This window comes from Scylla paramamosain, chromosome 39 (assembly GCF_035594125.1).
Source record: "Scylla paramamosain isolate STU-SP2022 chromosome 39, ASM3559412v1, whole genome shotgun sequence".
NCBI classification, from domain to species: Eukaryota; Metazoa; Arthropoda; class Malacostraca; order Decapoda; family Portunidae; genus Scylla; species Scylla paramamosain.
In genome coordinates, this window is record NC_087189.1 from 1,982,501 (window position 1) to 2,009,000 (window position 26,500).

Genomic DNA, 26,500 nt, shown 5'->3' on the forward strand with positions numbered 1-26,500 from the left:
TTTTCGTTTCTTTTTTTTCATTTATCTATCTATCCATTCATTCATTCATTCTTCTTTTCAACACGTTCATCCTTATCTCTCTCTCTCTCTCTCTCTCTCTCTCTCTCTCTCTCTCTCTCTCTCTCTCTCTCTCTCTCTCTCTCTCTCTCTCTCTCTCTCTCTCTCTCTCTCTCTCTCTCTCTCTCTCTCTCTCTCTCTCTCTCTCTCTGTTCCATTTCCTTCATTTTCTCTTTTTTCTCTTAATCTTTCTTTCTCTTTCCTTTCTCCTGTTTTTATTTTTTGTACATGTTCTCGTTTTTTCATGTTTTCCTTCTTTTCCCATTACTTCTCTTTCCCTTTTCCCTGTACCTCTGTTTATTTCATCTATGCATCCTTCCGTTCTTGTCTCCTTATCTGTCTTTTCTACCTTCTAAGCTTTTTTCCCTTTCTTGTCCTCTTCTATGCAATATCTCTACCTTATCCTTCCTCTTACTCTCCCCCTCTCTTTCTCTCTCTTGTCTTTTTCTATCAGTTTTATTCAGCTTCTAAGTCTTCCTCTTCTTCGCATTCCTTTTATCTCATCCATTCATGCTTTCTTTTGCGGCTCACTCTTCTCCACTTCTCAGTATCTTAGTTTCCTAGCATTGAGTTAGGTTAGGGGACGTTCGGTTAGGTTAGGTTAGGTTAGGGGACGTTCGGTTAGGTTAGGTTAGGTTACGAGACGTTCTGCATTTCTAGAGTCATTGCTTTTCAGGATGGCGTAGTGTGGACGCGTGGAGGCACAGTGGTATGTTATAAGGGTGAAAATTGAGAGTTCCTTGCTTTATGGGACGTCAAAGGCTGGCCTGTGTGTGTAGAGGGATAGTTGTTTCTCCCGGGGACATGGACTGGCTTAGTGAAGATGCGTGGAAGTTCAATGTTACGTATTAAGCCTGAGAATTAAGTGTATTTTGTAGTACTTCAGGTGCTGGCTCGTGTGCGTAGAGGGTTAGGTGTTTTTGTGCATGGGAGGGTCTGGCGTGGGTGCGTGGCTGCTGAGTTGTACGTCTAGAAGGTCAGAATGAAGTGTACTCCGTGTTGTATGTGTATGTGGAGGCTTAGCTCTTCCTGTGAGGGCTTGGGAAGGCCTGGCGTGGCTGCGCGGCGGCTTACTGCTACGGCTTACAGGTTGGTATTAAGGTGTCCGGCCAGCAGGAGGCGTGGAATTATCAGCAGATCAAATGAATGCCGTAAGAGTCAGGGTTGTAATTGCTGAGACGCGAGATGAGTTCCTTGCATGCATAATGCTGCGCGCCGCATCTGGGCTAGCGGGGCCCGGGGCTACCTCCGCGCAGACACGACCACGGATGTGTGTGTGTGCGTGTACGGTCAGGAGAGAGAAACAGAGAGAGGGGGAGAGAGGGAGAGGGTATGGAGCGCACCGTACACCGTATGTCGCGGTACGTGCGGTGAAATGTGGCCAATAAACGTACCACACTCACCGCATCTTACGTTTCCGCTTTTTTGAATTTCTAACGGAGAGGTTACGTCCAGTTAAATATGTAATTTCTCGTATATTAGCGGCAGGAGCCCCGCCCTTGGACGCCCCACGGGGAGGAGGCGCCTGTCGTGGCCTGTCTCGCGTGAGGACCTTCCAGCACGACGGGTCCTCCTTGCAGTCCTAAGTGGATCGCGGCCAGACATCCATCATTCCACGCTCCGTACTTTGAGAAATGCATGCGGGTAATGGTCACTGCTATTGTTTTTCTTAGCTGGGAGAGTGGGCGAGAGGGAGCGAGCCGGGGGGAGGAGCCTGTTGCTTCGCGTTGCCTCGGTCTGGCGGTTCGCTTCGGGTCCCGTGCATGCGAGAGACGTGTTTTTGTTGTAGGGAGGAGTGCGGGGTTTCCAAACTGTTATAGCAACTTACGCGGCGGTGGTCTTCTGGCTACTGAACCCGGGGCGGGGCGGGGAGGTGCGAGGCAGGGTCGGGGCGGGAGCAGACGGGGCTGGACGGAGGCTGGACACGGCGAATTGGGGCTTGGGGCGATGCACAGAGACTAAAGGTAGTGTTTTTTGCTTATTTTCACTTATTTTCGCTATATCTTAATCATAGTGGGGGTAAATGTATTGGGTATGGCCTCGGTATAGCTGTTACCTGCGGGACGAGCTGCGGTGTGGCCAGGTAGATAGCAACAGCGACAGACAGACAGACAGACAGACAGACAGGAGTGGTGTAGATTTGCTAGGTGAAGATGAGATGCTCTGAGTGTAAAAAAGTAGAAAGTTGATGATGATAGCATGGGAACAGCAGGTGTGTGTGTGTGTGTGTGTGTGTGTGTGTGTGTGTGTGTGTGTGTGTGTGTGTGTGTGTGTGTGTGTGTGTGTGTGTGTGTGTGTGTGTGTGTGTACGTACTTGCTTATTTGTTGATCTATTTTTTTTTCCGTTTTTCTTGTTTTAACTGGACTCTCTCTCTCTCTCTCTCTCTCTCTCTCTCTCTCTCTCTCTCTCTCTCTCTCTCTCTCTCTCTCTCTCTCTCTCTCTCTCTCTCTCTCTCTCTCTCTCTCTGTTCTCTTCTTTTCCTCCTGTATTTGGTTTATGAGAGAGAGAGAGAGAGAGAGAGAGAGAGAGAGAGAGAGAGAGAGAGAGAGAGAGAGAGAGAACCAGAGACAAGACACAAGAGAGAAAAAAAAAAAGAAAAAGCAACTCTCAGCCCACAAATTCAAGATGTTTTTCCCTAAATAATAATAACATGACTGCACCGTCACTCCACTTTATAGAACTAGTCATTTCCGAGAACTGCGCAGGTCACAACAACACCCGAAGCAGCGGCGAGGCAGGTAAGGGGGCAGGTGAGGCGGCGGGTGGGCAGGGGGAAGGAGGGAGGGAGGGAGGGAGGGAGGGCGTTCGTGGCCTGGATGTTGAGGCGAATATACCAACTCATCCCGCTAGTATGTACAGCCTTTACTCTCTATTCAAGGGGATATGAGGGTTGGTGTGAAGTCTCCCTGATGCTTATACCCTCTCCTGATCCCTCGGTGGTGATGGTTTGGTGGTAAATGTGGTAGGTCTAAGATATCGTAGAAAATAAGGGAAGCTGCCGGAAGCCATCAGATCAACACGTGGCGGTTTGTGTTTAAAGGGTGGCAGCTTGTTTCTGTCTAAGCTGTGGCCTGCTGGTTCTGTTTGCGTGTGTGTATTGGTGGTGATTGTACTAGTGATGTTAGTAGTGGTGTCTTCCTTAGTGGTGATGGTTAAAAAGACGATAATTACAGTGAAAATGGTGATTACAGCCCCCGTGGTGATGACAATGGGGTAGCCAGCGACAGGGGACACCAGGCACGCTACAAAACACCCATTACAGACACACTCGTCTTGTTTTATTGCTTAGACTCTCATCCGTCTACCTCCCGCCGCATATTCATTCCCACGCCCTCTGGCACCGCGAACGCTCACCTTCCCTTAACCTGCAGAGACGTTAACTCAAGAACAACTGGTGACTTAGAGCTGGTTTGTCAGTCTAAGATAGCAGTAGACGGTAATTAGGAAGCGAAGGGCCATCATCGCCTTGTTAGCAGGGGGGAGTGGAGGAGAGCAATAGGGAGTATAGTGCTGGGGAGCGATTCTATGTATGAAGAGTAATGTGCTTTTCATTGTTGTGGCGGGGAATGAGTGCGTGTGTGGCGGAGGTAATGTTAGTGGTTGGGGTAATTAGAGGTGGTTAGTGGTCGAGGTGGCGTCTGCGGTGTGATTATCGACGCGGGGGTGCTGCTTCTGGTGCTGGGGTTGAATGTTGAGTGCTAACTGGTCCAGGTGTGCAGGCGGGGCAGGTGAAGGTAATAATTGCTCTTGTATTTGTGAGGGCTGAGGACTTGTCACCTGTAATATAATGTACCTGGTGAATTAAGCGTGTCAGGTGTAACAGGTGTGACTGGTAACGATAATTATTGCACGAGAGTTGATATCTGCATTGTCACCTGTAATATACCTGGTGAATTAAGCGTCTCAGGTGAAACAGGTGAGGTACAGGTCAGGCAGGTAAAAATAATTATCACACCTGTTCTTGTAAAAACCGATAATTGATACATACATTGTCACCTGTACAGTACCTGATGAATTAAGTGTCCCAGGTGAAACAGGTGACGTAAGGAAAGGTGTGCTCCTACCTGTGTGTGGTGAGGGTTCATTGTCGTGCTGTGACAGAGTAATGCAGGTTCAGATTAGAGGTGTGGGTTTCAAGGGATGGCTGTCTGGCTGGCTGGCTGAGGTGGGAAGGAAAAGTAGGAAAAGTGTTAAGTTTCAGGCCAGACAAGAAGGAAAAAGCGCCAGGTTGTGTTGTTGTCGTGTTTGTTGTTGGTGGTGTTGTAGTTGTTGGTGGTGGTGTGGTGGTAGAGGTGGTGGTGGTGGTGGTGGTGGTGCTTATCATCATCTTATCATTGTTATTATTATTATTATTATTATTATTAGTAGTAGTAGTAGTAGTAGTAGTAGTAGTAGTAGTAGTAGTAGTAGTAGTACTACTACTACTACTACTACTACTACTACTACTACTACTACTACTACTACTACTACTACTACTACTACTACTACTACTACTACTACCTCCACCCCATGTTTATTGATGTGTCAATTAGGGGCTCCATTACTTGGAGGTCATTAGCCCCAGCTCCCGCTAATGACTGTGGCATCCAACCATATCTAATACTCTATAATATACACATACTACTACTACTACTATTACTACTATTACTACTACTAGTATTCCTGCTCTTCCTACTCCTTTTCCTCCTTCACCTCTCGTCTTCTCTCGTCTCCTCTCTCCTCACCTCTCCTCTCCTCTCCTCTTCTCTCCTTTCCTCTCCTCTCCTCTCCTCTCCTCTCCTCTCCTCTCCTCTCCTCTCCTCTCCTCACATCTCACCTTCTTACCTCTCCTCTCTTCCCACACCACACCCCCCCTGCATCCTTCCCTTCACTTTTCCAATTAAATCAATCGACACGCGAAGGAACAGCTGTTGAGGGAATCTGGACTTGCCTGCAGGACTCCCTCTAGGACTCTCTCTGTCAGGAAGTCATCAGTCTTGTCAGGATCCCTTATTTCGGGGCCCCAAGTCTTGATCTGCTGACGGGATAGAGTTGTCAGGCAGGCGGCCCTTGTGTTCGGGTCCCTATGCTTGTGTTTTTCTCCTTGTCCATCCTGAAGGCACCGAGAGAGTTAGATCGTATTGAACTCTCTCTTTCTCACACCAAGATTGTTTTCCAAGCCCACAGAGATGGTACGCCGGGTTCTCAAGAGTGTTTCTCCTCTTGATAATGTAGAAATGTTGTTAATCTGTCACTTAAACCATAAAAAAAACATCCTTAAAAATCTATTCCACTTTAACTCGACTATTTCTCAAGGCCACGTAGATAATTAGACGGGTTCTTAAGAGTGTTTCTTCTGTTGATAATGTAGAAGTCATGTTAATCTGTCATTAGAACTGTAAAAACCACTCTTAAGACCACTCTTTAAATTTTGGCTTTTTCTTTACTTAATTAATGTTTCTGTTTTGTTTTTCCTTATATTACCTTGCCTTCCGTTACCTTACCTTTGCTGACTCCTATGTAACTTTTGTTGGTTTCTTAATTAATGGTCGTAACTTAATCTTAATGTACCGTACGTAACCATACCTTACCTAACCATACCTGTGCTTCCAACTTTACTAAAATTCTTCTTAACCTTTCCTTACTTTATCATCACTTCCCTAAACTTGCCTCGTTATGTCACCTCATTTCACCTGACCTAACCTCACAAAACTTCACCTCGTCTAACCTAACCTAACACAAAACCAAAGCAAATCCAACTTCCTCACCTCATTTCATCTAACCTAGCCTCACAAAACCTCACCTCGTCTAACCTAACCTAACCTCACAAAACCAAAACAATCTCACCTCATTTAACCAAACTAACCTCACAAAGCGTCACCTAATCTCACCTAACCTCACTTAACCTAACCTCACAAAATGTCACCTAACCTAACCTAACCTAACCTAACCTAACCTAACCTAACCTCACGAAACCAAAGCAAACTCAACCTCACCTAACCTCACCTTACAAAACCAACATAAAGTCAGCCTCACGTGACTTAACACAAATAGTTTTCCTTGCTGGTGCCAAGAAATGAAGCAACATTACTTGGAAATCATTACACACACACACACACACACACACACACACACACACACACACACATGCTGCAATCGCGTGACAAGTGTGAAGTGCGTCTCAAGGCTAAATCAGACAGCATAACCAGGACAAGACAAGACAAGACCGGCCGTTCACAGCAATATTTACGAAAGCTTGGCGTATAAGCTTGAGTCTGGATATTAGCCTGCGTATTACTAACAGGGATTAAGTTCGTAAAGGTGAATTTGTGTGATGCTTCAGGTAGGGATTAGCACCAATGAGGCCTCAGGTGTGACGGGCAGGTGTAATGATCGTGAGACTTCAGGTGTGGTTGGGATGGGGGAGGGGGGGGAGGGACAGGTAGCGTGTGGTTATGTAGCGTGCGGTAGATCGAGTTGGGAGGGTAGGGAGTTTTGGTTGGGGGGGGAGGGTGGAGGGGGGAACGGTTTGGGGCGATGGTGTATTGTGAGTGTAGGGGTGAAGTGGTAGTCGTAGTAGTAGCAGTACTTGTAGTAGCCTGGGGTGCCGTGTGGGGTGCAGGGGAGATAATGAAAGGGTGATTACGTTGTGAAGACGCAGTATAGCATTGTTTTGGGGAGTTTAGGGGAGATGAAGCATACGTGTACTGGGGAGGATAAAGGAGCTATAGAGATGGAAATAACAGGAATGGGAGTGGGAAATGGGAATACGTGGGAGTGGAGGAATGGGACTTTGTAACTAGAATTAATGGGGAGTAGAAGTAACAACAATAGAAGGAGGAGGAAGACTAGGAAGGGAAGGTGGGTTCGGTTATTTTAAGTGCAGGAGGAGGGGCAGTCGGGGGTGTCCTGGTGGTGGGGTGGGGTGTAGTGGGGGTGTGTTGGGGGCAGGAGGGGCGCGGCTGCCTTCGTGATGCAGTCTTCGTGAAGTAATTCTGTCCTCGACACAACAGCGGGGTAGAATTGGCATTTTCACCTGAGATTAATTGTGATGGAACGCGACTACAGGTGTCACGGAAGCAGCTGGAGGAGGAGGAGGAGGAGGAGGAAGGCAATGTAAAGGAATGAAGCTTACTTAATTTATCGATTTTTCTTTTTTAAGTGTTTGATTGAGATTGATTGTTGTTGTTGTTGTTGTTGTTGTTGTTGTTGTTGTTGTTCTTACTTTACTTATTGTTTATTTTTTAAGAAGTGATTGAGATTGCTTCTTCTTCTACTTCTTTTTCTTTTTCTTTTTCTCCTCCTCCTCCTCCTCCTCCTCCTCCTCCTCCTCCTCCTCCTCCTCCTCCTCCTCCTCCTCCTCCTCCTGAGTTACCTGAGGAACCAATAGACAGGTGAACAACAAGAGTCGTAACTTCGCCTCACTTTGTCTTGTCCAGTCACTCCTGTCGGGAAAGAAATTACCCTTGTGTGTGTGTGTGTGTGTGTGTGTGTGTGTGTAGGAGTCTACTAAATATTGTTCCGTTTTCTTTCTCCGCATTTTCCCTCAAACACAACACCGTGTCACTAATGAGGTTACTTCCTGTGTCTGCAAAGGCGAGGTTTGGGGGAGGAGGTGTTGAGGAGGTGTTGTGGGGGGTAGAGGGGTGGGGGGGAGCTGTTAGACATGCTTGGTGGCCACTAACACTCCGGATATTTTGCACGTCATACACGGTAACTGTCTGAGAGTTTGTGTTACCCTCCCCTCTCCCCGCTCTCCCCACTCCCTCTCTCCCCAACACCCCCCCAGATATACTACCTCATCCCCCTCCTTCCCCAGTCTCTCTCCCCCTTCCGAAGACTGCACGATGACCTGTGTGTGTGTGTGTGTGTGTGTGTGTAACGGCCTTGTAACACGTTGTTCTGTAATTTGCTGTTGTTTCTAAATTGGTTCGCTCGTTACAAAAGAAAAAGATAAAGTTAACTCTGTACATAAAATATAAATGTATACATAAAGCTAAGTAAATAAAAAAAAAATTAGCTAAATAGAGTCACTGTAAAGAAAAAGTTAAGAAGTTGAACTATAAAGAAACACAAACATAATATCTATCTATATTTATGCTTGAATGTATATATTTATCTATCTGTTTATTTATCTATCTATATATCTGCCGATCCATCCATCCACCCATCCATCCATTCATCCACAAATCCATCCACCCACCAATCCACCAGTCCATCCATCTACCCTAAACATTGAGTAGCGAGGCAGCAAGCAGATGTAAACAACAGGAGCCATTCACACGCCCCTTATAAGCTTCTATCGGCTTGTGTTGTGTGTCAGCGCTGCATATGTCCTGAATTAATTGAACCTCTTTCATTAAAACCTGTATTTGATCTGAGGAATGTTGTTACTCATTGTTAGCGTCAGCACTTTTCGAGAAGAGAGAGAGAGAGAGGCGGAGAGAGATAGGAGGGGGTGGAGCGGAGGAACTAGGAAGAAAAAGTGAGGTTAAAGAGAAAAGAACACGTGGAAAATTTAAAGTAATGAGATAAATTAGGGCATTCAGGGAACATGGGAAGGGAAAAGGAAAAGAAAGGAAGGAAAGAACAGAAAGGAAAGGAAGAAGGAAGGAAGGAAGGAAAGGGAAGCTAAGTTAAGTGCACTCATGATATCTTGCTATGCTTGTTTGTTGTTTGTTTGTTAGTCAGGTAAGCTTGTTAAGGAGGAAAAAATGAAAGATTCCTCGCTAAGTCTCACCTTTTGTTTGTTTGTACGTTAAAGTAAAGCAAGGTAAGATTAGTTAAGGTTAGGTAAGGCAAGATTAAGGTTAGGTAAGGTAAGGTTAGGTTTGGTTATGTAAGGTTAGGTTAGGTTAGGTTGGTAAGGTAAGGTTAGGCAAGGTAAGGAAAGGTGATGTTTTGTTAGGACGGCAAAAAAAAAAAAAATAATAATAATAATAATATTCCAGTTAAATTTTTCGCTGTGTTTGTTGTTTGTTTGTTAAGGAAAGGTAAAGCAAAATAAAGTAAAGTAAGATAAGCTAAGATAAGGTAAGGCAAGGAAAGGTGATGTTTTGATACGAAGGCAAAAAAGATTAAGATTCCAACAAAATCTTGGGCAGTGTTTGTTGGTCGCGCCGTGCTGGGCGAGGCGACGCTCCCCGCTTGTTGGTTCACTGCGCCGTGTTGGAGTGGCGAGCCTGGCCTGCGTGATACATACTACAATAATTCAATGATTATGAAACAGCCTCGTGTAGTGCGGCCCGCCAGACCCGACGAGGACTCCTAAAAAGTTCCCTCTTTAATTAAGTGTAAACAGGAGGCATCGCGAGCCGGGCAAACAGGCCATATGTACAGACAATGCTTGGAATTTATGTGTTGTGTGTTTTACTCAAACAACACGTCTTGATTTTGTGAATGAATGCCGGTGCAATATTGACGGGGGGAGGAGGAGGAGGAAGAGGAGGAGGCACGAACACCGGGAGGAAGGGCAAGTAAGGCTGGTGTTCTTAGGCACTTCACATTCTCACAAATATGATTTTCAAAGACCGATTTTCAAAGACCACTGAGACGATTACTTAACTTTTCAGTGTGTTCCTCCCTCGGTACCGAAGCCTCGCCGCGCCACCGCCGGAATCCAATAAGACACAGGTGATAGGCGCACACATCCATCGCGGCTTGTTAAAACTTGAGCTCAGACTGCGAAACGTTTAGAAATACGGACGCGCGGGAGGAGACGGGCTAGTGTGGCATAACAGTGCCTGTGTATTGACGGCTCTTTGCTTTTAGAGACCGAAAAGGTGCATTATTTAGCGCCAGATCGATGCCGTGCGTGTTGACCAGGGCGTCGACAAACACGGGGCCTCGCGTGACAGATTCTTTGGAGTTTATATTAGTGCAACATGCTACATATTTTCCGTGAGCATACATTACGACGCTCAGACCAGCTCGCCAGGCCCTCCTCCTCCTCCTCTTCCTCCTCCCCCAGCTGGACGAGGCCGCGGCTACTACCTCGTAAACATACTACGTTCAATAACCCTCTTTTGGGGAGGACGACGACGACGACGAGGAGGAGGAGGAGGAGGAGGAGGAGGAGGAGGAGGTGGAGGAGGAGGAGGAGGTGGAGGAGGAGGAGGAGGAGGAGGAGGAGGGGAATTCTGCAGACGTAACGAGTGACTTGATTTATGAAAAAGTAATTGTTTAGGTAAGTTAAGATACGTTACTGCCTATCTTCCTCTTCCTCCTCCTCTTCTTGCAGGTGAAGTAAGTAAAGGAGGAGGAGGAGGAGGAGGAGGAGCATTCCTGAAGGCGACACGAGCGACTTAATTTGTGAAAAAAGTAATTGTTTAGACTTTCGTTATGCCAAGGACATTTTATTACCTCTCCTCCTCCTCCTCCTCCTCCTCCTCCTCCTCCTCCTCCTCCTCCTCCTCCTCCTCCTCCTCCTCCTCCTCAGATTATGCCCTTCTCGAGAGGAATGCTTGCCCTCTGTTGCTTTTGCTTGTGTGTGTGTGTGTGTGTGTGTGTGTGTGTGTGTGTGTGTGTGTGTGTGTGTGTGTGTGTGTGTGTGTGTGTAGTGGAGGACGTTATGAAGGGAGAGTGAGTTGGGGGAAGAGTGGGGAGAGTGGGTGGGGGAGAGTATTGGTCCGTGTGCGTGTTCTCACCTCACTTGTCCTGCGGGAGTGTACCTACAAGCCTGCTGAAGACTTTTTTTTTCTTTTTTCTTTTTCCTTTTTTTTCTTGCTTTTATTTTTACTTTTACAAATGATGAATGCAACTAATATTTTCTCTCTCTCTCTCTCTCTCTCTCTCTCTCTCTCTCTCTGTCTGTGTGTCTTTGCTTGTGTGTAGTGTGTGTGTGTGTGTGTGTGTGTGTGTGTGTGTGTGTGTGTGTGTGTGTGTGTGTGTGTGTGTGTGTGTGTGTGTGTGTGTGTGTGTGTGTCTTTCTCAATCTATTTTTCACACTTTTTTGCCTGTTTTTCTTTTTTACTCTCAAGAATGATGGATACAACAAACACACACTCTCTCTCTCTCTCTCTCTCTCTCTCTCTCTCTCTCTCTCTCTCTCTCTCTCTCTCTCTCTCTCTCTCTCTCTCTCTCTCTCTCTCTCTCTCTCTCTCTCTCTCTCTCTCTCTCTCTCTCTCTCTCTCTCTGTCTCGGCACGTCGGGGTCGCTTCCAGGTCAAACTTCTGTCAACAATAAGAGAGACAAAAGGCGGCGTCACTCCGGCACTCAGGGAGAGGCGGGGAGAGACAGGGAAAGGCGGGGAGAGACAGGGAGAGGCAGGGAGAGGCGGGGAGAAGAGACAGGGAAAGGTGGGGAGAGACAGCGAGAGGCGGGGACAGGCGGGGAGAAGCGGGGAGAGGCAGGGAGAGACAAGGAGAGGGAGGAAAATCTAACCAACACCCCTACCTCACACACTCTTCCCTTCCTCCTCCTCCTCCTCCTCCTCAAGTCATTCACAGGTATTTGCATCAGGTATCGGAAGGTAGTGGTGGTGGTGGTACTGTACTACATACTTGGCCCTCGTACAGAAATTCTCTCCCCCTAAATCATCTCACCTGTGCTTACCTGCGTGTGAATGTGTCCCCTGTCTTCGTTTTCTATTTCGTTGACTTCCTCTGTGTAGTGTTCGTATGTATGTTTATTGAGATGTTGTTAGTTGCTTGTATATCTTTGTTTATGATTATTATTTTTTTTTTATTTTGTGTTTTTTTTTATTCGTATTTGTTTTTATAGATGTTTTGAGATTGTATGTGTTAGTGGGTGAAATATTGTACCTGTGACTTATTTTTATTTATTTTTTTATTCATTTATTTATTTTTTTGTAATGTTATGTTCGTTTAGTCTTTATTGGTTTTCGTATTTCTTTCTTTCTTTATTTATTTATTGGTCTTACTTTCTTACAATTATTGAAAGCATAGAATTTAAACCTAATCTTTTTGTCTATATATAGTATCTTATTAAATGAAGCTTTTATAGTTATTTATGTCCCCGTATCTCCATTATTATTATTATTATTATTATTATCTTTTCAGGTGTGTATGCTCTGATGGAAGTAGTGAACGTACAGGTAAGGAAAGGGTCCTGTATACACCTTGTTTAATTCTCTCTCTCTCTCTCTCTCTCTCTCTCTCTCTCTCTCTCTCTCTCTCTCTCTCTCTCTCTCTCTCTCCTTCCTTTCTTTTTTCCTTTATTTCTTTTCATTTTTTCTTTCTTAGATACAAATTTCTTTCTTTTCTTTCATTTTTTCTTTTCTTGGATCCAATTTTTCATTCTTTTTTTTCTTTCTTTCTTGGATACTAACTCCTTTCTCTCTGTTTTTCTTCCTTACTTCCTTTCTTTCATTGATGCTAATTTGCTTAAGAAGGAGAGGAAGACAAACCGCAATCTTTACTTCATTCCTCGAGCGACGCCATCTCCACAGCAGTATGCAAAACAGGAAAGGGTTAAGTTAAATAAGCACTTTTTGCCTTCGCTCTGAGACTCACACGGAAAAATAACAAAACAAAAGAAAAAAAAACATCAGTGTCTTTACGAACGAAATACTGTGATCACGTAAATGAAACTACAATGAACTTTGACCTTTTCCTTTCTTTTTATTCATTTTTTTACAAGTCATAGGTTAATTTCAATCGGTTTGCAGACTAAGAAGAAATGTGGAAATTGGGATGCTTGAGAGAGAGAGAGAGAGAGAGAGAGAGAGAGAGAGAGAGAGAGAGAGAGAGAGAGAGAGAGAGAGAGAGAGAGAGAGAGAGAGAGAGAGGGGGTAGAAAAAAAATCATTACTACTTATTATCGTGATTACCAAAGTGTTGTCATTTGTTGAGCGAAGAATTATGAACGATTGCGATTTATGACGTGGGTTGTTTGGCTTTTATCTCTGTTTCACTTTGTTTCGATTTTTTTTTTTTTTTTTTTTTTTTCCCCTCTCCGGGGCGTTGACCTCCTTGGCACAGATTAGTTCCTGTTTGCTGATTGGTGGAAATGCTTGCCTGTAGTTGACTGGAACTGGGAAGCGAGGTCAGTCAGTCAGTCAGTCAGTCAGTCAGTCAGTCAGTCAGTCAGTCAGTTAGACAGTTACTCAGTAAGTCAGTTCATTGGTTAGTCAAGTAGTTAGTCAGTTAATAAGTCATGTCAATTGCTAGTTGACTGGCAGTTTGTTAGCCAGTCAGTTCAGTAAGTCAGCTGTGGTCAGTCGAGAAGCGAGTCAGTTAGCTAATCATATCACTGAGTAGTTGTAAGTCAGTCAGTGAGTCAGTGAGTCAGTCACAGATTTAACCAGTCGATCAGTCATTAAGTCCTTCAGTCAAGTATGAGATGAACCAGCAAGTCAGTCAGTAGGTCAGTCAATCAGCCAATCAGTCAGTCACTTCGCCAATCACCACGCTTCACCACCGACTCACCACATCCTTGATTATATCCAAGAGAGAGAGAGAGAGAGAGAAACGAGACATCCCTTTATTGCAATCGCGCGGGGAAGCTAGAGAGAGAGAAGCGGCAGTGAGGGCAGCGGAGAGTCACAGACACAGTACAGGCAGTGAAGACGCCAGCAGTGCCTCGTCCCTCCCCGCGTTTCCGTTAGCACCATGCGATCTTCTTGGGCACAATGGGCATCGTTCCCTGACTCTTTGTTTATTCACACCCATTAGAGGAGGAAAGAGTTCGCGAGGTCCTGTCATAGCCTCACCCTCGCCCCGTAACGCCCTCACGCCGCCAGCACACGACACACACGCCCTCTACGCCCGCTCCTGTGTGGCTGAGGCTCTCGGAAGGGCGGCGGTGTGGCTGTGAGGAAGCATTCGCGAAATATTGTGATCCGCTGGGTTGTGGGCTACCCTTTTTGTGTGTGTTATTTACCGAGGGCGCGCGGGTTTCCTCAAGTCTGGAATCCGTGCGCTGATTGGCTGGCAGTGTTTAGAGGCGAGATTGCCAGCGACCGCCACTGTATACATGCAGATGGGATGCATATCTGGGCCTTACTTACCCCACAGCGCTCGCTATTACCCTCTAGTTCACCTTGGGCACATTTTCCCTTGTAATTACCATCGGTCCGTCACCCTTACGTGCCTATGGAAAGTACAACACGTGATGGTGATGTCCCGGAGTGTACATTGGCGTGTTTTTTGCCCTGTGTAATTGCTCGGCGCAACATCTCAGGCTAAACACAACGCAGCTCAGGTTAAACACCAAAGACGTTGAATAAGACAAAGGGCGACTGAACGACAGGGAGGCGCAGAGGAGGCGGCACCCAGGTAACTCACACAGCGCGCCTTCCTCCGCGGCAGCCTCCAGCCCTCCCCGCGCCGCGCCACCCAACCAAGACGGGCGTTCGCGGGGAAAAAGAGTGCACGGGAGGGATGCGCTGGAGGATTGTGGGAAGTGAGATAGGTGTGTTAGGGCGGCCTGCATACCATTGTAGGATTCCCGCAGGAGTATGCAGAAGGAGCTCCCGCCGCGCCTGTGGGATGAGCGGGGCTGCGAGAGGGCGTCCGGTCGTCATGCAGGGCTGTTTAAGTCCCGCACGGATGGCGAAGCAGATGTCTGTAGTAAAAACATTATCAGATTGCTCCTCCTCCTCCTCCTCCTCCTCCTCCTCCTCCTCCTCCTCCTCCTCCTCCTCCTCCTCCTCCTCCTCCTCCTCCTCCTCAGAGCCGGGATTCTAGTCTTCCTCCTCCTCCTCTGTCTAATATCCGTCAACAAGGGCAGAAGTGACGCGCTTCCTCAGTTTTTAGTTCCCTTTTAGCGTGACAGTAAATATAAACCCATTAGAATGTTTTTTTTCTCTCTCTCTCTTTCTCTCTTGTGCATGGCCTCGGAGACTGTGCGTTTGTTTGTGTGTGTGTGTCGGGAAGCTCTCACGCCCCAGACTCACCCTCCCGACACACCGAAGCGCCTCCGTGACCGACATCCCCCGTCACCCCCCGGCATCCCGACAGCCAGGCAGGAACACGATGACTGCTATAGATAATTGTGTAATTGTTCCGACATTATCACTCGGACACCACACTCACTCGGCCGCTTCCTCCCCGGGTTCCTGTTGAAGAGAGAGAGAGGGAGTGGGAGAAGGAGTGGGAGAGTCAGGGAGGGAATAAATGGCGGTAAAAAAGCCTTTGTGGAATTAAGTGTCATTGAGAAAAACCTCGCTATGTTAAGATGGGTAAAGGTTACAGCGCCACAAATCTTAATACAGGAGGAATGTGTGCTTGGATATGTGTGCGTGTTATGTATCCTGTTTGTAGAGTGACGGTGTTTGGAAGTGTATGTGTGTGTATGTAGTGGTGTATTGGAGGGTACCACCACCACCACCACCATCATCATCATCATCATCACCACAGCCACCACAGTGTTGCGCAAACCCCAACCAATTCATGTAAACAAGAGGGGCAAAGTTTAGGCGTGACACGCGAGGTTTTTAGGGAGTGAGGCACGCATGATTCAACTGTTGTATACACACACACACACACACACACACACACACACACACACACACACACACACACACACACACACACACACACACACACACACACACACACACACACACACACACACACAAGAGCATGACGTGCAGGACGCTGGCGGGGCGAAGAAGGAGGTGCGGGTCGTCCATTGGAGGAGGAAGAGGAGGAGGAGATGCAGAAGAAGAAAGAGGAGGAGGAGGAGGAGGAGGAGGTCAAAGGGTGTAAAAAATGGAAGACCAACAACAACAAAAGCTGAAGCGGAGGAGTGGGAGAAGGAGGAGATGCAGAAAAAGAGGAAGGAGGAGGAGTAGGAAGAGCAGCTCAATGAATCAGCTTTTCTAAGACTGCCTAAGCGGACGGGCGCCCCGCAACACTCGCTGCCCCTCAGCCCCGCGGCGGCCAGATGGCGGGGCGCGGCGGCGGTGGCTGCAGGATGCCCCACTAGGGTACAGAGGGAATGAGGCTGTGAGCGGCGCGGCGAGGAGAGAGGGAGAGAGAGAGTAGTGATTTCTCCCTCCAAGGACTGGTTAGTGGCGGCGCCTCGTCCAGCATTGGGTCATGGTAGTGATCAATGGGAGTCAATAGTGTGGCGTGCCGCAGCGTTCCTCCTCCTGGGCGTGTTGCGCTGTCCCCTTGGGGCCGAGGGGTGTCACGGGGCCTGTCCTGCGTGCCTGGCCCTACCTGGCGGGGGACGCGGGGCTGGCGGGGCGGCAGGGCGGCGGGTATTCTGGCGCGGTGTCGTCATTCCCGGTGACAGGGATGAGAGGAGGCGTCTCTATTTAGAACGGTTTGCGTAGGTGTTCCCGTGCCAGACACCGTACTGTGACGAAGGGGCCGTCACGCCGCACGCCGCGCCGCCCCTGGACCACCGCCCGCCCCCCACTCCCGCCCCCCGCCGCCCCCTCCCGCCCCCCTCCGCGGGATGCACAGCTTATGCCGCCCCGCGTCTTCCTCCGTGTGCAAACCATATTTTTCTCCTCCCTCTTTTCAAAAATGTTCCCGCCATTTATAGAGAGCGGCACGCAAGACTCCGCCAGTGTTTGCTTGCGATTGCCGGGCGATCAGCTGGGCCGCCGCCCCGAGTGAGGGTTCCCTCCTGCCATATAGGGACGCGCGCCCCAAGACGTGGTCGCCAAGTAAACGTGGATGCTGATTTGCTCCCTGACACGATCCGCACAAAACCCTTGCAAGTACTCGGCGCGCGGCAGGAGGGTCGGGATATTGTTCAGAATCCCATTAGATGTGGTAACTATGTGCAGTCACACATACTCCCGCCGCAAATGCCAGATGTCACTTTCCCTGGAGTGAGCGGCCGCGTGGCTCGCCTCCTCGCTCTCCCGCCGCCCCGCCTCGCTGCCGCGGCAAGATTACACTCACAATGTAACTAACAGTGGACACCGCCGCATGATAAAGAACTACATTGTGTGCCTGTCATTTAGTGAGGCTGTGTGCGCTCACGAAACGCACACGCACACACACACACCCTGCTCATACACAAACATACATACACGCGGCGGCCACCACGCGGCCCGCCAGGGAGGGAGGGGGTCTGTCTCAAAGTTACTCGGTAGTCGGTGTTGGCTGCGGCACGGAGCGGTCCGCTGTGTTGCTCGGGAAGGCAGTGTGCGCCTGCGCGGTGGGTGTGTTGTGAAGTGTTGGCGGCGCGGTGCTCTGCTTCCCCGCCACGGCCGCTCTCTCTCTCTCTCAACAGGTGGCAAATCCCTGGAATATTGTTACCTCACACAGTCCTCAGGGAAGAGAGTTATCTGCCCAACCCGTAGTGACTTTATTAACTAGAGGCGAGCAGCGGCGACGCGTGCGTGCGAGCCGCGCGCCCCGCCGCGGTGAGGCTGTGGCGACACCAGCGAGGAGAGAGGAAGAAAAAATGTGGCTTAGAGTGTGATTAATTAGTGAACAATTGAGACCTCCCTGCACACTCCCTGTGCAGGCCCGGTGCAGGCGCTGACGCAGGGCATCCCGGGCTGCGGGGCTGGCGAGGCTCTGCAGGCGACCGTGAAGGGAGATTTGTATACAAAAAAGTGTGCAAGTGTCATTCATAACTCGTCCGAGACTCATCAGGTTACCCCGGCACCAGCGGCGGCGATGAATGAATGAGTGACCCACGGAGCTGTGAGTGACAGACTTCTACTCATTGTTAGCCGAGACTCATAGGTTACTGTACAATAGCCACTTGTAAATATTTTTCACAGAATTAATCACTAGCTGCACAAACCAGTCACCAACCCAGTCACCAGTCTCGCTGCTCAGAGCGGCACAATGTCACCAGGTTATGTAATATTTATTTCTTTATATTATTCATTTTTTTATTGTGTAGGATTGGCTCGTTTTTTGCCGCCTCGGGTCACGCCGGTCATGAGTGTTTCTTTGTGTGAGTGGGAGTGAGTGAGTGAGTGCAGCGGAATTGTTTGCCTCATTGCTCGGAAGTGAGTCACGTGGTGTGGCGGTGTACAGGAATGTCACCCTAACAGCCTTGTAACCCTTCAGTCCTCACCTCGTGTTACGCGCACATAAACTCACTCGGTGTTAGATTTCTCCTACAACAAAATTATCGCTTATCACGCACGCCTGTGATAAGGTGCAGCGCAACAAGCAGAGGCGGCTGACTGTTAGCGCTGCTGCTGTAATCTTTGATGCATCATTTATTATTTTTTTTGTTACCGCGTTTTGTCCTGTCACTGCTGTCACTGCCCTCCCCCGTGCTGTCCTGAAGGCTGACGACCTGACGTGCTCTCCGACAGGTAACGTGGAGAGCGCAAGGTGAGGGTACGACGAGGCTTCAGATCAGTGTCGGAGTGGAAATACCTGGCGGACTGGGCTAGGGAGTGAGGGAGTGGGCGTGAGGCATCGCAGGGCGGCCATGATGGTGAGGAGCAAAAAAAAGTGATGCACAATTAATTACCGTGATAAAGTTCAATCACTCGGCTAGTCCCGCGGATCGTGAGCCGCGAGAGCCACCACATCGCGACCCCCACCTCCTGCACCGCCGTCAGGATGCCGCTGTTACTCGAAGGACTTAGCGACGCGGTATCCTGCAGGGTGTAGACCGTGCAAGATGAAGGTGTCCTGCCCGTGAGGCGCCGCTGGTACGTGGACAGGCGACAAGTGTGAGCGGCGTGAAAGTGAGAACGCCGGCAGGAGTGTAAAGCAGTGTCTTGATGCCGCCCCGGTCGCCGCCGCCGCCGCACCCGTGTTAGCAATGGCGTGGATGGAGCCACGAACCACCAGGCTGATTGACGAGTTGCTCCTCCACCGCCGCCACCACAAACCCCGGCGTCGCCCTCCACTCATGATGAAGGTGAGGTGCCCGCTTGCCGCGTCGTTGTGAGGCCTGGCTGGCTTGTGTCTTGCCCACCATCAACGCTTTCTCAAACACCTCGCCGTCCTGTCGCGTTTTCCATTAGTTCTGGTGAAGGTATTAGGGGTTTGCAAGTGTTTTACTGATTCTAGTGATCGTTTAACAAATGTTCTGTGCTACCAGGAAGTTATTGGGGTTTTCAAGGGTGTTTTCTTGATTCTATTGGTAGTTTATCAAGGATTCTGCATCACTCACGGGAAAAACAGCGTGAGAACGTGACTAATCATCTCTGTGGCTTTTGAAAATGATCCTGGCGAGAGAACAAAGCGTTTCAAAATACGGAGGCGGAATTGCAGCATTATTACGAATGCACAATGTAAAGAAACGCGAGCTTGAGAGTGACGCGTGGAAAATATACGAATGATAAACTTGTACTAATTGAATAAAACTGAATGTGTCTTGGACTGAACACCTGAACTTTATGACTTAACTGACAGTGTATATAAAAAATAAATAAATAACACAAACTCAGAATAAAATACTAGATAGAAAAAAAAAATGCAAGCATAATAGTGGAATAATACACACATAGAAATTTAATAGTGTGATTGATGCATGATGTGAGAAAAAAGGAGTTAAATATTAGTGGCAGGAGTGTCGCGGCTACCGGCCCTCAGGTAACTCCTTAAGAGACCTGACTCACCTGGCTAACTTTGACTCGACAAGGCATAATTGAATTGGCCAGGTGGAGGACGAGAGCCAGGAGGAGGAGGATTTTAATATCTACTAAACAGGTGGAGGAGGAGGAGGAGGACGAAGAGGAGCTGTAAATGATTCAAGATGGAGGACGAGGAGGAATCGGAGTAGGAGGAGGAGAAAGGAGGTGATAGTAATTTTAATATCTACTAAACAGGTGGAGAACGAGGATGAGAAGGAGGAGGAGAAGGAGGACGAAGAAGACTTGTAAATGATTCAAGAAGAAGGAAGAAGAGGAGAAAGAAGGAGGCAGTATTTAATATCTACTAAACAGGAGGAGGAGGAGGAGGAAGAAGAGTTACAAATGATTCATATCAACTAACATGTCAGCTTAAATAGTAAATTATCATACGAAACCTGAATATAATGGCACCAATTTAGTATGTATAATTTTCTTTCTAAATATGGAAAACATCAATTTTTTCCCCCTCCTCCCCCGCTTCCAAATATCGCCACAGTGTATTAAATAGAAACACACGTAACTCAGTACTGTGTTGTATCATCCCGTTTTCTTTCCTCGGGCGGGAGTCTTAGATTACAGGAGTCTTTATGGATGATGTTCGTCAGTCGTTATTAATTATTCCTGTAGCGGGAGACCAAATTTTGTGCGAGACCCAATGAGTAATGAACCTTATCGATACCGCGTGAAAAATGACCCACTTGTGTTGATGCCTCGTATTATTTTGACCGACGGGACGGGATGGGATGGGGAGGGAAGGGAAGGGTTAAGGGAAGGTAGGGTACAGGAAAGGGGTGTTATTTAGGGCAGGTGTGGTGAGGTTTTTTGATAAGTGACAGTGGCCGACTTTACCTGGTTTTCTTCTTTTTTATGTTTTTATTTTTGTTATTTGTTTTGTTTGTGTTGTGTGTTGTGATTGTGTTGTGAGTATTGTGAGTGTTTTGTGAGTGTTGAGGTGGCGACTTTTAATTGACTGACTGACTACTCTTTCATTCATTCTGTAAATTACTTAGTATTTTATTAATTCTCTGATCTGAATAACTGACTGACTTACTTTTTCATTCACTCTATAAATTACTCGGCTTATTATTATTCATTCTCTGATTATCTGAATAACTAAATGAATAACTGACTGGCTCATTCTTTTATTCACTCACACTAAATCACTGTATTTCTCACTCATTTTCTGACCTGAACAACTAAGTAATTGACTGATTGATTCACTCACTCATTGAAAATATTAACCATCATCCAACTAGGTGACGTTCCTTCACTGACTGACTCGATAGATAAAAGACCGACAAAATAACTAATCCACTGACACAACTCACCGACTCATTACAAAGTTACCTGACTAATTAACTGAACACCTCACTCACTCACTCACTCACTCACTCACTACAAAGTTGACTAATTAATTGAACACCTCACTCACTCGCTCACTCACTACAAAGTTACCTGACTAATTAACTGAACACCTAACTCACTCACTCACTCACTCATTCACTCACTCACTCACTTGTAATAAAAAAAAAACACCAGATTTATCAATTCACTCACTCATTGTCTCACTAGTAAAAGAGAAAAAAATATAATTGAGTACAGCATTGATTGACTGAATAAGGAGTTGACCCACTAACTGACTGCCTGAAGGGTTGGCCAGGTGAGGACACGGGCAGGTAGAAAAGGTGACATTTGCTTATTAATTGAAGGATGAGGTAAGCACGTTTGAGTTCTTTTTCCCTGGGCGTAAGAAGTTCGTATTTATTTTTATTTTTAAGGTTATTGTTATTTTCAGGGTCGATATTGCCTTACACACACACACATACACACATACGCACACACTCACACTTTCCCAATCGTATTTTTTTTTTTTTTTTCACTACCACTCTACACTTTCAGAAAGTCTTGTATATTGTTACGTTTTCTTTTTTCTCTCTCTCCGTTTTCTATTTGAATATTAATAATTATACTTGAAAATGACACTTTAGTTCCAATTTATTGCGTATTGTTCGTGTTTCCTTTTGATTTGATTGGTTTTAACCGGCATCGTATTTTTTTTTTCCTTTTTTTTTTATCTATCTCTGTCTCTCTGTCTCTTTTTTTCTTTATCATTTTAATGCGTGTGACTTTTCATTTTCTTTTCCCTCCCCTTTTCTTGCTGGAAGCTTTATCGGGCACGGCTCAGGAGTGATGTAATTGTGAAATATATCTTCCTTTTTTTTCTTTTTTCTTTTTTTTTTTCGTTTGGTAACTTTCTTTCTTTTCTTGTCTTGAAGCGAAGCAAAAAGAAATAAGAAAGGGAATAACTCTCACGGGACATTTTTTTATTTTTTTATTTTTTTTCATTTTTGCCAAACACTATAAAAATTTCAATAAGAACGTAAAATTATAGTTTTCTGCTCTTTTTTCTTTTTCTTTCTTCTTTCGGTAAAAAAAAAAGTATTATGAATTGTTACTTTTTTCCTTACGTCTTTTTCTTTCTTATTTGACTTGTTTTCTTTGAGTGGTTGGAAAAAATGTCATGAATTTCTACTTTTCTTTCTTTTTTGTGTCTTTTCCTTTCTTTATATGCACGTCAAGTCATCGTCATCATTGGTCGTTAATTAAGAAGTGCATGGCGAGGAGAGAAGGCTAGGGTCTACTCTTCCTCCTCCTCCTCCTCCTCCTCCTCCTCCTCCTCCTCCTCCTCCTCCTCCTCCTCCTCCTCCTCCTCCTCCTCCTCCTCCTCCTCTCCGCTGTTTTGAACCTTGACTTCATTGACCACACACACACACACACACACACACACACACACACACACACACACACACACACACACACACACACACACACACACACACACACACACACACACACACACACTTTATACATCGACTTTCACGTGTGTGTGTGTGTGTGTGTGTGTGTACAGGAGGAGGTTCCCATGTCGACTTCCTTCCTTTCCTTCCCTTCCTTCCCTTTCCTTTCTTTCCTTCCCTTTCCTTTTCTCCCTTCCTTTCTCCCTCCCTCCCTTCCTCCCTTTCCTTCCTCTCCTCCATCCAGGCGAAAAGAAAAAAAATAAAAGAGAGAGAGAGGAGGGTGAAAAAGCAAGTAAAAATGGGAAACATGCAAAGTACATAAACAAGAGAGAGAGAGAGAAAGAGAAAGAGATTAAAAAAGAGAGAAAAAAAAGCGCTGAAGGGCATGGCTGACTTCAACCAGTTACGGACACCGCCCTAGACCTACCCGTCCGTGTCCGTGGAGCCTTGTTCGTAAATCTGCCCGTTTTGTACTTATAAATTTTTCACTTTTGACGTTATCATTATTCTATTAAACGTCCGTCTCTACTAATCGTCCGTAGCTCTGTCCGTGATCCCTTCGTGTCCTCACCTGTCCTTACAAACCCTCACCTGTCCTTAAAAACTCCTCAACTGTCCGTTATCATTGATCTATTGTAAGTCCTTTATTAATTATCGCCCGTGGTTGCGTCCGTGTCCGTGCCTCACCGGCCGTGGCGCTTTTCAGGAGTCGAGTCGAAGAACAAGAACAAAAAGCAAGAACCTTGATAACATTTGCATTCCTGGGTTCAGGCAACATAAGATCGCGTGATAAAACGAGGAGGAGGAGGAGGAGGAGGAGGAGGAGGTGGTGGTGGGTGGCGAAGACGGATGAGTATGGGTCGGGGGAAGAAAGAGGAGGGGGAGGAGGGAGGAGGAGGAGGGAGCCGGTACAGTCATCCCCACCACAGTAATTGTAGTACTACGCCGGCCGCCCCTCCTCCTCCTCCTCCTCCTCCTCCTCCTCCTCCTCCTCCTCCTCCTCCTCCTCCTCCTCCTCCTCCTCCTCCTGTTCCCCACTCTAGTGCAGAACGGGGAATGGTCCTGTCCGTCGTTTTCTATTCGTGGTCCTGAGCCTAATTTGCCAGCGGGTACTTGTGCCATCATCTATGTTAATAAATGTAAGATATTCATGTTAACCTTCCCTCCTGATAATAAATGTTCGGGCGGATGCTCGGGTAACCGCCCTGCTCTCCGGGGCCACAGGGCGTTCTGGTCCCACAGGCAGCCGTCGGTAAGGGTGGTTTGTCCTTCGGCGCAGGAGGGAAAATGGGCAGCGAGGGACCGCGAGTGGGGCTTACAAAGGTCTCGATGGTCTGCGCTGGGAGGAGATTGTAATTCTCGACGGGCTCAGAGGTTACGTTGTACAGTAACTCCTTGTTTCTCTTTTTGAGGCGCTGGTGTGGTGCGGGAGGGAGGCAGGGAGGCAGGGAGGGACGCCGCCGCAGGGGAGGGAAGGCAGAGGGCTTGTATAGTGACCAGCAGGGCGGAGGAGGGGCGGCTGGTAAACAAACTGTTGCTCATACTTTAAAAACACCACAAATTCCTGGGAGGAGTGAATCAGTCTTGCGGGAATACATTATTCGCCAGACAAAGCTGGTCCAGGCCAACCCACTTTTGCCTCCTACACTCCCCGTCCCCCTCCCCCCTCCCCCCATCCCGGGCGTCGCGGGAAGCAGAGGATCCTCCCCGTGATGGCATGACGCGGGATGCCGAAACGCGTTCAACTCGCCGCTCCTCCCGCGGGCGCCGCGTGAACTAGCCCGGGGAGCGGCGTGCGGCTCCCGCGCCCTCTGCAACACAACTGATGTGCAACACTTAGCTTGACGTGTCCTGTATTGCGAATGTTGCTGGGCCGCCCGTCACTGCCGCCGCCACCGCCGCCCAGCAGGTGAGGGCGGCCCGCACACACACCGCACACCGTCGCCCAGGCCGCCTCGCGTGCCGCGGCCCTGATAACGCCTGGATTTGCTCTCCACCTACTTATCGTTATTTACCGGTGGCGTGAACGGCGCTCCCGTGTTCATAATGCTCGAAATGCTTCCTGTGGCATTCCTTGAAAATCTCTGCCGTAAGAGGCCGCCATAACTCGGAGCATATTTTTTGCTCCCAACACTGTGCGAGGCCGCCGCCACCCACACGGTCGGCGCGCGCCCGCCTCGCCGCCGCGGGATCGCCCTTACGTGCCTGAGCCGCTGTGCCCCGCCAGGTGGAGGCGCCAGGGTACTAGTTACATGCAACAGCTATCGACGGCTCACGCCAGGTGCTGCGGGGCCGGGGAGGGGCGGGAGTGCCTGTGGGAGGGGCAGGAGGCGAGGCACTAATTGTGGATTTTGTCAACATGCTAACCAGGGTCGATACAGGGAAGGTGGAGCACTTCTGGCCCTACTTACAGGCTGCGGGGCGCTCGGCTGTACTTACGGCGCGCCTTCGTGAGGCAATACGGTGGCGGCGGTGCGTGAGTGGGCGCCGCTCATTAGGGTCACTTGTGGAGGGGCGGGGCTGCGAGGCATGAGATGGTGCCACTCCTGAGGGTGAAAAGTGGATCAGCCCGCCTCGGCCCACCCCCGGGATCCTAACGACGCAGCGCCCCGCCTCTCCCCGCGTCAGGTGTTGCGCTAATGACGGAACTAATCACCTGAGAGTATTTACCTGGACGGTGCCGTAAAAGTGACGTGGTTTTTGTCGTGGAATTAACGCGGTGTTTTGGTGAGGGCTGCAGCCAGCCCTCGCTGAGCACAGGGCGGCGCGGAATGCCTCTCAAAGCACCAACATACCAGGCCACCGGCACTATAGACCAATACATCAGTGTCTTTTTCTAATCGTTAACGGCACTCCCTAGAGACAGACAGACGGACGGACAGACAGACATCCCGTGCCGCCCGCCAAGGCTAAGCATAATGACATAATAAGGAAACCCATAATATTCACGTTATTACATCGATCACCGTGTCGCTGTGGTGCCGGCTGGTGCTGCTGGTGACTGCGGCGGAGGGAGGGACAGGGAGGGGGAGAGAAGGGCAGGGAATGGTGTAGCAGGCCGGTGTTGACTGAGGCAGGGGGAGGGCAGGCAGGGGAGCAGCAGGCCGGATAACACGCCACCTGTGGAGGGCGTGGGCATTAGATTACCTGGCCATTGGGACACGAAAGGACACGCGTTGATATAAAAAGGAAATGAAAGAAAACACTTGAAGAAGTGGAAGAAGGAGGGCTATTCTGACCAGGTGAAATTATTATAAGCTTTTGAATTACATTACCATTACGATACGGACAAAAAAGGACTCATTAAAGTACAATAGCACCTGAAGGCGTAGAAGAAGAAGGATTTTGTGTATGTGATATTAATACCTCTTAGCAGGAACTTTCAGGTTTGCTTACTGCTGGGACGCGAAAATGTACGATGAAATACAATTGTGTCGAAAAAAAGAGACGAGTTAGCAGGATAAACTTACATGGAATAGGAGTGGTGGGTGAATTTGAAAGCTCTTGCTAGGAACCTTCAAACTCACTCGGAGGAAGAAGGGTATAACGAAATAATCTCGGAGGAAGAAGAGCACAGCGATAAACAAAAAGAAATAAAATCAGAGGAAGAAGGGCACAGCTCTAAAAGAAATAATAAACTCGGAGAAAGAAGGACACAACAATAGGCAAAAAAAGAGGATAAGAATACCAACAAACAGAGGGAAAGCGGAAGGATAGATTTAAACGATCAAATTATTAAAATCTACAACCATAGGAACTACTTACGAGTAATATCAAGTAAATTAATCTACCTGTCATAACGGAAAAGGTGAATTACCTGTATTGGCTCTATCAATCTATGTATCGTTTGGTTGCTTCATTTCCGTTTACCCTACCCTACCTTACCATACCTTACCTTACCTAACCTTACTGTACCGTACCTTACCTCATTAATCCCACATTACCTGGATATATTTTAACTTAATATTTCCTAATTGACCATAATTTCATATCTTATCTTACATCACCAACTTCCATTCCATTTGAGCTTTCTGGGGGAACAAAAAAGAGAGGGATGAATAAAGCAGAAGTACATAATGCTATAATGTGCACAATTTGATGCAAACCACAATACAAATTTATATATCCTTTGCAGCATTGTCATTGCTTCCATTATGCCGAAATTTTGCACTTAAGTGGTTGTAAT

General features: G+C 47.7%; 1 protein-coding gene and 1 long non-coding RNA gene across 16 annotated transcripts in view; both read left to right on the top strand.

The window, feature by feature from the left end:
• Positions 1-26,500, top strand: part of LOC135092024 (forkhead box protein P2-like) — a 409,229-nt gene that overhangs the window by 102,608 nt on the left and 280,121 nt on the right. For 12 of the 15 annotated variants that reach the window (XR_010262719.1, XM_063990158.1, XM_063990160.1 and 9 more), the window contains exon 3: positions 12,058-12,092. Coding sequence is in view for 11 of the 15 variants with exons in the window: in XM_063990158.1 (XP_063846228.1) it covers positions 12,072-12,092 (21 nt within the window). In the remaining 4 variants the exon portion in view is untranslated. Of the gene's footprint in view, positions 1-12,057; positions 12,093-17,117; positions 17,613-26,500 lie in introns of those variants that run through there. The other 3 variants (XM_063990153.1, XM_063990156.1, XM_063990154.1) reach the window with 1 other exon arrangement.
• On the top strand, positions 17,059-19,035 carry LOC135092027 (uncharacterized). Its single transcript, XR_010262722.1, has 2 exons — positions 17,059-17,118; positions 18,242-19,035. It is a non-coding gene; the product is annotated as an uncharacterized LOC135092027 (long non-coding RNA).